Here is a 12,648-nt window from a genome sequence, read left to right as displayed (position 1 = left end):
CCTTAGTCATAAAACCACACTGAAGTGTATAGCCAGCTGTTGACATGCTGAACAACACTGATACGTTTTCAGCTGTTTCCACTACTGCTGCTTTATGTTAAAAATGGATATGCTTTTAAAGTCTAGAAAGGTTCAAGGCATGGAAAAATTGTGAAACAGTAGTACTATGTGGAGAAGGCATGTGCTTACTTATCCTCCATAATTTGGTTTCTTCTGCAACTGGTGGACCTCCCCCATCTGAAGGAGGTTAAGGCCCCTGCTGGACAACCTGACAAAAAAAAGATTCTTTTTCACAAATTAAGGGAACTCCATGTGAATCCATGTGGATTCACAAATTTATCTGAGCATGTCAAACTGCTGGAACCAGACCTTATATATATTAGCAAGAGATGGCACTCTGTAATGGTATTGGATAACACAGGACCTCAAACAATCTGTTTTAGATAATAATCTTGGGAATGTTCCTTGTAGTAACCTACTTGATGCGTTCAGCTTGTTTCTTAAATTCATGGTATTTTGTCAAAAACTCTTCTGGTCATTCGTATGTCTTAATGATATTTCTGATGCTTTGGAGCAGGAGTTTAATTTATGAACTGTTAAAATACAATAGCAAAACAAAAAAAAGAAAATTAAATTAATTCATTTTAATGCTTTAAAAGGGTATTATTTCAATCTCCTTTTTCAATGGAAATTTTATTTTGCTGAAATAGTGGATTATAAGCCAAAACTGGTGTTTAGAATGTTGTTTTGGATATATATGTATAATTACCACTATTTATTAATCAGGCTGGATGGTACCTCTGTCTCCTCCAGCTTGGCATGAAGTGGACAACCTCATGGTGTTGGCCAGAACCACTCTGCAGGATTCTCTTCCTGTGGGAATATAATATCAGAGTTTATAATGGCTCAGAATTCACTTGAACTCAGATGTCTGACATCCAGACTGGATGCAGTCCAGACTGTCAAGGTTCTTTCTGCACATCTGGCAAACCCAGTTACAATTTGGTTTATATTTTCAATACTATTTAGGCAGCAGTATACCAGTAAATGATTGATTTTCTAATAAATTCTTAGACTCCAAGTAACAAAAAGACATTGTGAGAGGAATTTCATACTGGCATCTTCCAGGTGAATATAGAGGCTGATGTTACCTTTTTGAGTCAAAAATTGAGTTCATAATGAAAAATACCACTGAAGAGAACACTTATTGTTACAGTGGCAATGTAAGGAATGTGTAATTGGAATCTGCAGTCTGTTCATACATATATTTTCACAATTTATAATACAGCTCTATTTGGAAAACACTTGTTTCTGATATGTTACACAGGATTTTTTATTTTGTAAATTTTACGTTGTTACTTGTTTCAAGAGTGAAGAACAGCAGGCATTTGATGATGTACTCAACAGTAATAGGACAAGAGCTTTGACCAAGAGTACAAAGGCAAGCTCTGATCTTAGAAAACAGCTTTATGATATATTTAGAGCAAATATGGTGCAAGTGGTCTTATGGCTGATCGTAGAGGTTTAAAAAAAGACTCATGAGAAGTACTTGCTTTACAGATCAAAGGTGTGGTAGAAATTTGTGATTCATCAGGTTAGGATATGAATGCAGAAGTTCCTGCTCCCAGGCTTCTATCAGAAGAATAGCTCTTTCTCCCTCTGTAGAAAGTTAATGCATTCAGAATTTTCTACATACGGGTATCAGAATTTTTTATTTAGCAGATATGGGTGTAGAACTCTGTCAGGGCTTATTCCCCAATAATTCTATATCCAAAAGGATCCAAAACCTGGATTTTCTGCTAAAGTTCAATTTTAATTGCTGAAGGTTCAGGAAATTGCATAGTTGGCCTGAAATCTCCCCTTTCTTTCATAAACCACTTCCTGTTTGGAAGAAGCTGAGTTCACAAATGTGAAAGTTATGGGAATAGAATATCTACTATTCTGCACTACAGTATGAGGCAAAACTGTTCATTTGTTATGGGGAATGAGGTCTAGTGCACAGTCTGCAACAACTCTTATATGCTAGATTTGTGGCAAGACCTTTTAAGGAATAAATACTTTGTAGACAGTGTATAATAATATAAATAATTTGACTTTTATTAACTAGCTCAGTTTTTGGATTAAGCATCTAGGATGTGAAATAGTGAATGGTTTCTTTGAATATGTATTCTGAAATTAATCCTTCATGGCGTTTGTCTTTGATGGAATGTTTGGCTTTAAGCATCTAGCAGTGTGACATCATAGCAGGATATTGGTGTTGCCATTAAAGCAGTGCAATTTTGGCTTCATGTGAATATGAATCTTGTAGTTTTGGAACATCTCTGTAAAAACATTATTTCTCATATGTTGAGAATGTTTCTTACTTTCTTACTACATCTTAAAAAAAAAAAGTGAAAGAACTCCAACAATATGACAGTGATAATTTTTTTTTTCTCATTGTGTTGTTTATAGGCACCACACTAAAATAAGCGGAGGAGAGCTGGCTTATGCACTATTTTATGTGTTGGCTTCTAGCTGTGGATTTCTTAACAGAGAATGTTTTTTAAAGTTAAGCTTTTTATATGGCTTTTATATTGTCTTTTGTAAGTTTTTATTTTCTTATTTTCTTCTTTAAGCATGGAGTCATTGCTACAGAAGATGACGAGTATTTTATTGAGCCTTTAAGGAATATAACAGAAGATTCTAGTAACTATAGTTACGAGAACGGTCATCCTCATGTTATATACAAAAAATCTACTATGCACCAGCAACACTTCTATGATCACAGGCACTGTGGAGTCTCAGGTAAAGGAGTATGAGTGTCATTCCTTTTAAAATATTATAACTTAAGATGTATTTTAGCATCTTGCATGGTTCATGTTAAAGACACAGTGGAGAATGTAGCAGTGGGAGCCCTTCTTTTGAGTTATGTAATGTGTCTCGTTGAAAAGTAGTTTGGTTTGGTTTTTTTTTCAGATTCAGATTGAGAATATATTGTCTTTCAAAAACTGAGGCAGTGGGAGTAAGTCTTGTTTTATGCCTGTGTTGTGTAGTGGTAGTAATGAGCACAGGCTTTCTCAAAATGTGCTATAAATGTACTTGATTCCCCAACTGGAAAGCATTATTGAGTGACTGAGTATTACAGCTCAATGTTTAGTAAATGTTCCATCTTATTGGAAGAAACTTGGTGTGCAATAAATGTGTTAGTATTATGATTAGCAGTACATTTGGAGCTGAGTCCACATCTTTCTTGTTTACAGTTGTTTATGGTGTTTTGGTACTGTTTTTTTGGTTCAGTGGGTCAATGGTCAAATATGTGATTTACATGCGCCTTATGGAAGGATTATATAGTTTTAATGGAGAGATATTTTCTTTGTAAAGTAGTTGTTACTTCTACAGATACACTTTTCAAGTACTCTGATGTGATTTTCATTTGCTTAAACTGAAGCTGAAAACTAACTTCTTGAAGACAGCATGGAGTAAATCTGACAAGTTATTTTAGAGCACAAAAGTAATGGGTTTTTAACATACTACAAAAATGTTCTAACCTTGCATTTGTTTATATTTCAGTAATAGCTTGTTCTTAAGAGTTCAGTCCTGAATGGTTGTATTCCATGAGAATCAATGCACAGGGCAGGCGGACAATTACTAGTCTTAAAATGATATCACTGTTCATTGATGTAACTTTTTCAGCTTCTTCTGGAGTTTAGAATGTTTACTGGCACCAGCTGACTAAGCTTGCAGTACAGATTGTCTGCAAACCCCCATTCTTGGGAGACAGTTTTTTCTGAGGGTTTCGGTTAAATGTATTTATGGAATGTCAGACTTCATGTATGTAACTTCTGTTTTAGTTTGGAAGCATTATTCAATCTGCATGCTTCTCATACTACAAAACAAGTGTCTTAACTGTTACTGCCTGCTAACTGATTGTAAAATAAGGGCACTAATATATGTTCATTTTGTAGGGAGAACTATCACTTAAGCCTCTTGAAGTAAGTGGATGGATTCCGAAATACAGGAAGATGCAATTTTTACCATTATTATATCCCTTGAAAAAGAAAGAATGTTAGCCTCTACCAGATCTTATCTTCTAGACTAATGCTTAGATGTCATTCTCCTTCAAGTCATGAAGCAGTAGCTGCTAGTTTTGTCAGGTTGTATTTAGATATTTCTGGTGTTATCTGTCACATGGATCATAGGTTGATCAGAGCTCTGCATCTTACATGCATTTTTTATAAACCTTGGTGTAATATTCAGCCTTTATTCCTTTATATATTTGATGATGCTTTTGTTCTTGGGCGCTCCTGTGCACTTCCTGATCTTTTGTGTCCCAAAGTCCTTAATTACTGGAATATTAAAGCACTGCTTTTTACAAGCCTAACATGATGCTCATTCATCTCAGTTTCTGCTGTTCCTGTTGTTCTGTATATTATTTCTGCTTCATGAAAATGTCTAAAAAAATTTGCTCTCCTCCAAGACTGCAAGGTCTTACTTTTCCAGATGACATGTTTTACCCTCATGGGTACTAAAACCTTTTAAACTTATTTTCTGAGGACTACCAAAGCTCAGCTGAAGTTGAAGCTGACCAGAAATGTGGGGGACAATAAAAAGAGTTTTTTCAAATATATTAATGGCAGTCAGCAGTATAGAAATATCACCAGCCCGTTACAGGCTGAGGATGGTCATTTCACAAACAGGGGCAGAGACAAGGCAGAGGTGTTTAATGCTTTATGTGCCTCTATCTTCAACATGGATGATGGACCAAGGGGGTCTCAGTGTCCTGAGCTGGAGGACCACGACTGTGAGAATGATCAATTTGCAATCAATCCTGAAATTGTGCGGGACCTGCTGCTCCAGCTGGATCCCTACAAATCTATGTGGCCTCATGGGATGGTGGTTCCAATTTTCAAGAAGGGCAAGAAGAGTGACCCTGGAAAATACAGGCCTGTCAGTCTCACTTTGCTGCCTGGTAAAGTTATGGAAAACATTATTCTGGGAAGTATCTAAAAACACCTGAAAGACAACACAGTCATTGGTTACAGCCAGCATGGCTTCATGAGAGGAAAGTCCTGCTTATCAAACCTTTTTTGACAAGGTAACCCAACTAGTTCATCAGGAGAAGCCAGTTGATATAGTCTTTTTGAGTTTCAGTAAAACTTTTGATACTGTCTCTCATAGGATCCTTCTGGGCAAAATATCCAGCTCACAGCTGGATAAACACATCATGTGGTGGGTGAGCAATTGGCTCACGGGTCGAGCACAGAGGGTAATAGTGAATGGGGTGACATCAGACTGGTGACCTGTCACTAGTGGGGTTCCACAGGGCTCCATCTTAGGCCCTGTGCTCTTCAACATCTTCGTAAATGACTTGGATGCAGGACTGGAAGGGATACTAAGCAAGTTTGCAGGTGACCCAAAACTGGGAGGAGCTATTGACTGCCTTGAATGCAGGGAGGCCCTGCAGAGAGACCACAACAAATCAGGGGACTGGGCAATCACCAACCCTATGAAGTTCAACAAGGGAAAGTGCTGGATTCTGCACCTGGGATGGGTCAAGCCCAGATGTTCCTACACAAATTGGGGAACTAGATGCTGGAAAGCAGTGCCACAGAAAGGGACCTGGGGGTCCTGGTTGACAGCAAGTTGAATATGAGTCAGCAGTGCCCTGGCAGCCAGGAGGGCCAACTGTGTCCAGGGGGGCATCAGGCAAAGCATCACCAGTGAGTCAAGGGGGGGGAGTGTCCCGCCCTGCTCTGCACTGGTGCAGTATCACCTTGAATATTGTGGCAGTTTTGGGCTGCAGAAAATAGAAACATATGAAGCTGTTAGAGAGTGTCCAAAGGAGAGCAACAAAGATGGTGAAGGGCTTTGAGGGGCAACCTTATGAGGAGCAGCTGAGCTGAACTTGGTGTGTTCAGCCTGGAGAAGAGGAGACTGAGGGGAGACCTCATTGCAGTCTACAGCTTCCTCATAAGGGGAAGAAGAGGGACAGACGTTGATCTCTTCTCTCTGGTGACCAGTTATAAGACCCAAGGGAATGGCCTGAAGGTTTAGGTTGGATAGAAAGAGTCATTCACCCAGAGGGTTGCTGGGCACTGGAACAGGCTCCCCAGGGAAGTGGTCACAGCACCAAGCCTGACAGAGTTCAAGAAGTGTTTGGATGGTACTATGAGGCACCTGGTGTGACTCCTGAGGCTGTCTTGTGCAGGTCTAAGAGTTGGAATTGATGATCCTTGTAATTTCCTTCCAATTCTGTGATTCTGTTGCAGCTTTATCCTAGAGGGACATGGCATCCAAAGCATCCCCAAATATCTAAAAACTAAAATAGCTAAAAACTAAAATCCAGTATTAATTTTCAATTTTGCAGCTTTCACACCCCAGGTTTAAAACCAATTATACAGTCATCTTCTCTGAATTTGACTGGTTTTGGAACTTTTCAACAGTCCAGTTTTCTGTTTTAAAATGCAATCATAACAAAGCTTTAACTGCCTTTTCGCAGGATATCATTTATTTTGTCTGGAGACTGATTTTAGCTTTACCTTTAGAACAATTTTCCCAGTACTGTATTCAGGGAGGAATCTGCTTGAGTAGCTGTGCCACTATTGACTCTGTCAAGTTTCCCCTACTGTAACCTAGACCTAAATTTATTGTGTACCTCTTCTCTTACCAGAGGAGTGATCAGGATTCTGAAATGTTGATAGAGACAAGGGGAATGTTGTTTCTGACCTTCCTGAGAAAATTTACAGTAACTGATAGAAAGTGGGGTACAGAGTTTGGTGAAAGGACGTTTGGAATTGGTTGGGATGAATAAGTGATGGACTACTTCATAGTAGATGGTAGCATTACGGTAACTAATACAAGAGAAAAATTGGGGAGGCAAGGACATTCAGATAAGAACATGGAATAGATTGTATGTATTGTCACTAGATTAACTGTTTTATTTAAAACAGCTGAAATCATTAAGGCCTTGGTAAGAAGTTGTCCACTGCCAAGTTCCAGTTGCTTCAATGGGTTTTGAGGCCACTGGATTATCTTGCAGAATGCTGTATTCGAATAGGATTGAAAAACAACAGGAGTTGACATATGAAAGCTGCAGAGTGGCAGATTATTTCCAGATAGCTCTGTTATATGCTGATTTATGTAGTGGTTACACTCATGCCAGACTCTACAATTAGTGTATTATAAAATTAAGTAAAAGCTTGTTAAATTCATGAAATAACAGTGCTAAAATATTTAGAAAAAAGCAGCATAATGTTTTGCTTCAAAGTATTGTCATGGTTGCATCCTGCATGAGTAGTTTGCTATTGCATTTTGAGATCTTTTTCTGATTGTGCTTCTTTCTCTCCACCTTGAACCTCACCCGATATCTTCAGAAGACTGACTTAGGAAAACTTGGGTTACCGTGGTTGTGAACTCCATCTGTATGTGGATTTGGATTTCTTTTAAGCTACAGTTTGAAACCTAATTCCATATTTTGCACTAATTATTTGGGGGTTAATTACAGTGGTTTTTTCTGGTTTATTTTTGCTTTGTCTGTCCTTTCTGTTTTTGCTGTTTTTACTTCCCAGTAACTATGTTTGATATTTCTTTTTTAACCTAAAAATATGGTGGAAAAATGATATCACTTGCCACGTAACTAGTTTTGTTAAATAAATTGTAGGCCTTTATTGTTACATTTTAAGTTTTTGAAGAATTTAGTCAGCATTATTTAGTGCTTTTAAAGTAAAGCAGCATAAGCACTAATAAATCCTGAAGTGCAAGGATTGTTTCCAGCTTTCTTATTACTTTGAGACCAGCTGAAGCTTAAGCTTCTCCTCTGGATAAGCAAATGAGAATTGTTTATTTTTGTGAAGTCTTCTGAGACCTTTGTTTGAAAGATACTATCAAGATGAGTCCAGAATAATATTTTTTTTCTCTGAAAGTTTTCTGCATGAGGTCATGGGTTTTCAAGTGTTTAGAATAGATTTGCATCTTTGAGTGAGAAATTATGAAATAATGTGGAAGCAGTATTGCATTTCTAGAATACTCGCACTCCAAGGGCATCAGAAACATCAGCATGTGTTATTAAAAAATAGAGTGAATTTTTAAAAAATTTCATACAGAAGCTGTCAGAGAAAATTCCAGACATTTCTAAGTCACTGCTTAAGTGAGATGAAAATCTTTGATCAATTAAAGCAACTTTTAATTTTCTACAATAAAAGTGAAAAAACAGGAAAAATTTAGTAGTCATTCTAGAATCCACAACAGGCTTTAATACTTGGTAAAGTATTTTTTTAGAATGGATTATACCCATTGCAGAATGAGGACAGTTTTGTTACTGACAATTTTTCAACTATCAGGTTTATTTTCATTTTTTGACTTTTCTGAAAAATGCACCTTTTAAAGCCAACACTGTGCCTTCAAAAGTTACGAAACACTTCAGCAGTGGGAACACTGAAGCTTTGTATTCCTGGTTTTGACCTGAACATACATTCTTTGCAGTGTACTTATTGCTCTTTGAAAATAGTGTGCTTAGTTGAATTGCATAATGAATTGCTTTTTTTGTGAGAGGTACTGGTTCTATCTCAACTCATCCTTAGCTGACCTTGTTTTAGTAGATATAAGGCTGCATCTCAGAATTTGCTCACTTGAGCAGTCCTGTTCAGACAATTTTAAATGTGTCTAACTGTTAAGATTCTTGTGCTCCTCTGTAACTAGCAAAAAATTAGATATTTAGATATTAAGGATTTAGATATTTTGAAACCCTACTTAGATAAAACCAGCCCAATAATATGCTTTGCTATATTATTATCTCTAACTGGAGATCTGTATTGGCCCTTGTGGAAAAGTGATATTTATTACACACCAATAAAGCCAGTTTATCAGGTAAGGATGGATTCGAGTTTGTACTGAGGACAGGAATTCAAATTCAAACAAGTTTGTAGAGTTTGTTTTGCTGTTAATTACAGCTCTTTGTATTTTTAGTAATCAATCTCTTGCATGCAAGAAATATTTTTTCTGTATATTTACCTGAAGGAAAAGCGTGAATCAATATATTTGAACTAAAATTAGTGTTAAAATAACTACATCAATTATCCCATGCCAACCCATTTAAAACTTCCCATTATAGTTAATTCACAAGGTAGATAAAACGTAATCTGATAATCTTCTGAATGGGAAGTTGATCTGTTTGGCCTGAAAACTGATAGGCGTGTAAGCATAATGGCCTAAAAATGACCAGCTTTCACAGGAGGGAAAAAACCTGTTTTGGTACCTTTTCAGCCTGTTTAATTCCTTAGTAAATTTGGTATCTTCTATGTTAATGTTTAATTTTTGGTTTGTAGTATTTTTTTCCAAATGTTAGAGCTGTCTTGTTCTTATTTTTAAAATTCTGAAGTGTGCTTGTGGTTAATTATAACTAATCTTCAGTATTAAGGTAAATGTGCAGAATCAGACCTGTTAAGAGAAGATTGATAATTTTTCATCCTAGTTCAAGTTAAGGAGAGTCGAGAATATTGAAGCTCAAAGTTGGCTTTCTATTATATAAGTTATTTAAAAACAAAAATTAAAAAAATGTTATTTTTCTTTGCCTCAAGAAAGACTTCAGAACCCTGAGGATGGTAATCTCAACATAAAGCAGCTGCATTTGAATGAGTTTTTACTAGTGACGCTTCTGAAGTGTTTAATTGTTTTGGTTCCTAGAAGACCTCACAAGAAGCAGCAAACCTTGGTGGATGAGTGATGCATCTGCTTTTCGAACTTCACTTCCAGTCAATGACACACTGAGTATTCATAGTCGGCAGAAGAGATCTGTAAGCCTTGAACGGTTTGTGGAAACACTGGTAGTAGCAGACAAAATGATGGTGGGATACCATGGTCGCAAAGACATTGAACACTACATTTTGAGTGTAATGAATATTGTAAGTTTCATCCTTCTCTGTGCTCATATCAATATGCATGTACCGAAATGATAAAGGACCTGTATTTAGTATTTATTTATTGCCATGAATAATGCTTTAATATATGTACTAACTTGCAGGAATTAATAGTTAAAATATTGAAAAGTCTTGGCATTACGGGAAAAATGCAGTACTTTTTCTGTCAAGAAGTATGTTGTGGTCACTTTTAAATTGTTGTCTTTAATTCTGAATTCAAATTACATTCAGATTATACAGTTCTATTCTGCTTATGTCAACACTCTTAATACTTATTGTGCTGGATGAATTACGGAACAGTTATAACAAGTATAAACAGTTTTGATTGAAAAGTGCGACAAGAAGTTCTTTTAACTGAATGGTCATTTTTTGATAAAAAATTAACTCTTATTTGATGACGATGATAATTAGAATTATGGGATTACATTAAGTGAGGAAATTGGGTTAACTTTTAACCATTTAGGAAGCAAGTAGTGTTTCTTGTCTGACTTTGTGTCTTTTCTTATTTTCTGGAGGTCAGGTTGCCAAACTTTATCGTGATTCCAGTCTAGGAAACGTTGTGAATATTATAGTGACGCGTTTGATTGTCCTCACTGAAGATCAGGTAAGAGCTGTTGCACTGAGCTTTATACCTCTGAAGTACAGGTTACATTACTGTGTAATATAGTGTTCATTCAATTATTGCTTGAAGTGGCTGCCTCTGAGTACAAAACCTATCATGTAATTTTCACTGCTTTAATCAAGATGAAGCAGTTCAAAGGAATATTCCTCGTGTATCATCTCAAAGATATCTTTTTTTACTTCAGGTGAATATTATTACAACTTTGGGGATGTCAGTTTTATTTTTAGATCTGTATTTTGATTTTTTTTTGTATTGACATAATGATTATTAAAGTTGGAGCGGAAAGAATGACAGTTCAGTAGTACACAGCTGAACTTGGGGTCAGATTTTACAGAGATAAAATTTGGCAAGAAGAATTTATTCCTAGAAACCACTGCTTCTAATTATAGTCCCATTTTAGTTTTCAAAAGGCTTAACAACTGACCTTAGTAATTTGTTTGGAACATTTCTGGTATGCATGTTGTATTGCAGCCAAACTTGGAGATAAACCACCATGCAGACAAGTCCCTCGATAGCTTCTGTAAGTGGCAGAAATCCATTCTCTCCCACCAAAGTGATGGAAACACCATTCCAGAAAATGGGATTGCCCACCATGATAATGCGGTTCTTATTACTAGGTATGGTCATTATAAGTATTGTGTTTATTTTATTTCTGTAGTTTTCTTGTTCTTAGCATATGTATGTGTAGAGGCAAAGTAATATAATTGGTAGGTAACCTTAAAAGGAGGAAAATTAATAGATGGCTTGTCTTAAATGTGTCAGATTATTAAGTATAGATTAAGAATTTGGAAAAGTAAGATCTGCAAATCACTTGCTTCTGGTGTTATTTGCACTTCACAATTACCAATGCAAAATATTACAGTAGAAAAGATGGATCCTATTGAACATTTTATACTTTTATAATGGAAAATAATTCATAAGATTGCAGAGAACAAAACAGTTGGGAAAATGTTTTGTTGACCATATAAAATGTGTTTGTAAGAATTTCAAGCCAGTGTAATAGTATTTCTCTGAAAACAGATTCTTGCAGATTCTGGCAATATGAGACTCTGCTTTGTAGCTGGTTTTAGTTATTATGCCTAATTAAGATGAGAACTGACAGTTTAAATAGGTAGCTTCAAAGCCTGCATATGTGCCCACGTGTTTGCATCTGTTTCACTATTACTTTAATGAATTCAACAAAGCCTGCACTGTAATCTTGCAATGCTGATAAACGTATTCATGTCTGTCCTTTGCAGTTGGGAATAGGCAACTCTACTCTGTTAGGAGATAAGTTTCACTGTTGTTGTTCAAGGACACTATTTACTCTTTTCTGTTTTGTTTAAGTAGCAGCAGGTGCAGCAGCACGAACTTGGATGAGGATCTTTTTATTATAATTTCTGCTTTCCAGGACAAGTTCTGTACTGCTTTGTATATAATCTGTTTGTGGAGTCATTGCATTCACTGCAGAGAAAACTTAAATAGTGATTTAAAAGTAGTAAAAGTTACTTTTTTTTTGTAGGAAGGTGGTGGGTTTTGTTGCTTTGTTTTGCTTAAAGAACAAATCTTTATTTTTGAGAGGAAATAAAAGCTAATGAATCACTTGCATGTATTTTTGTATTCATATTTCAAATATAATTCTTATGTGTGGTCTTTAATACTACATAGTAAAAATCAGAATGGTAAAATGATAGATTCAGATTGCTGCTAGAGTCCAAGAAGTTTAAAAAAATATTTAAGTCCAATAAAAGTAAATAGAATGAAATTAAAAATAAAATACATCCCAAGGTCTTAATTTTTCCCCAAGGCCTTTGTTTATGCTGAGTTTTTTTGCATACAAGTAATTCCTTTGCTAGGACTGCTCACAGGTGAAATTAAATACACCTTTACAGCTGTGCTACACATCAAGCTTTTACTGGTATAATTTAGGTGAATGAAAAACTGTAATCTGTAGGTGGTATGATTGTGTCAGTTGAAGCCTCTCAATATACATGTGTAGAAGCTGCATTAGCGACACTGTATTTTTACTGTTTTGGCTGAATAACCTGACATTTCATTGGTGTTGTTCTGGCTCCGCAAATCACAGTTATTTTCTTTCACTGTTGTGCCTTAGCATGTTTTATTACTGTGTGGTCTGTACTGGCTTCCCTGTTC

The 12,648-nt window shown here is 36.2% G+C and overlaps 1 protein-coding gene across 6 annotated transcripts in view; it reads left to right on the top strand.

Annotated features, from left to right (window-relative positions):
- ADAMTS6 (ADAM metallopeptidase with thrombospondin type 1 motif 6) overlaps positions 1-12,648 on the top strand; it is a 147,805-nt gene that overhangs the window by 10,501 nt on the left and 124,656 nt on the right. For 5 of the 6 annotated variants that reach the window (XM_017811370.1, XM_017811372.1, XM_017811374.1 and 2 more), the window contains 4 exons: positions 2,616-2,784; positions 9,661-9,878; positions 10,414-10,497; positions 10,987-11,132. In XM_017811370.1, coding sequence (XP_017666859.1) covers positions 2,616-2,784; positions 9,661-9,878; positions 10,414-10,497; positions 10,987-11,132 — 617 coding nt within the window. The remainder of the gene's footprint in view (positions 1-2,615; positions 2,785-9,660; positions 9,879-10,413; positions 10,498-10,986; positions 11,133-12,648) is intronic. The other variant, XM_017811375.1, reaches the window with a different exon arrangement.

This window comes from Lepidothrix coronata, unplaced genomic scaffold, assembly GCF_001604755.1.
Source record: "Lepidothrix coronata isolate B3197 unplaced genomic scaffold, Lepidothrix_coronata-1.0 Scaffold31, whole genome shotgun sequence".
Lineage (NCBI taxonomy): Eukaryota > Metazoa > Chordata > Aves > Passeriformes > Pipridae > Lepidothrix > Lepidothrix coronata.
The sequence above is the reverse complement of the archived record's forward strand: the minus strand, read 5'-3'. Positions and strand labels throughout refer to the sequence as shown.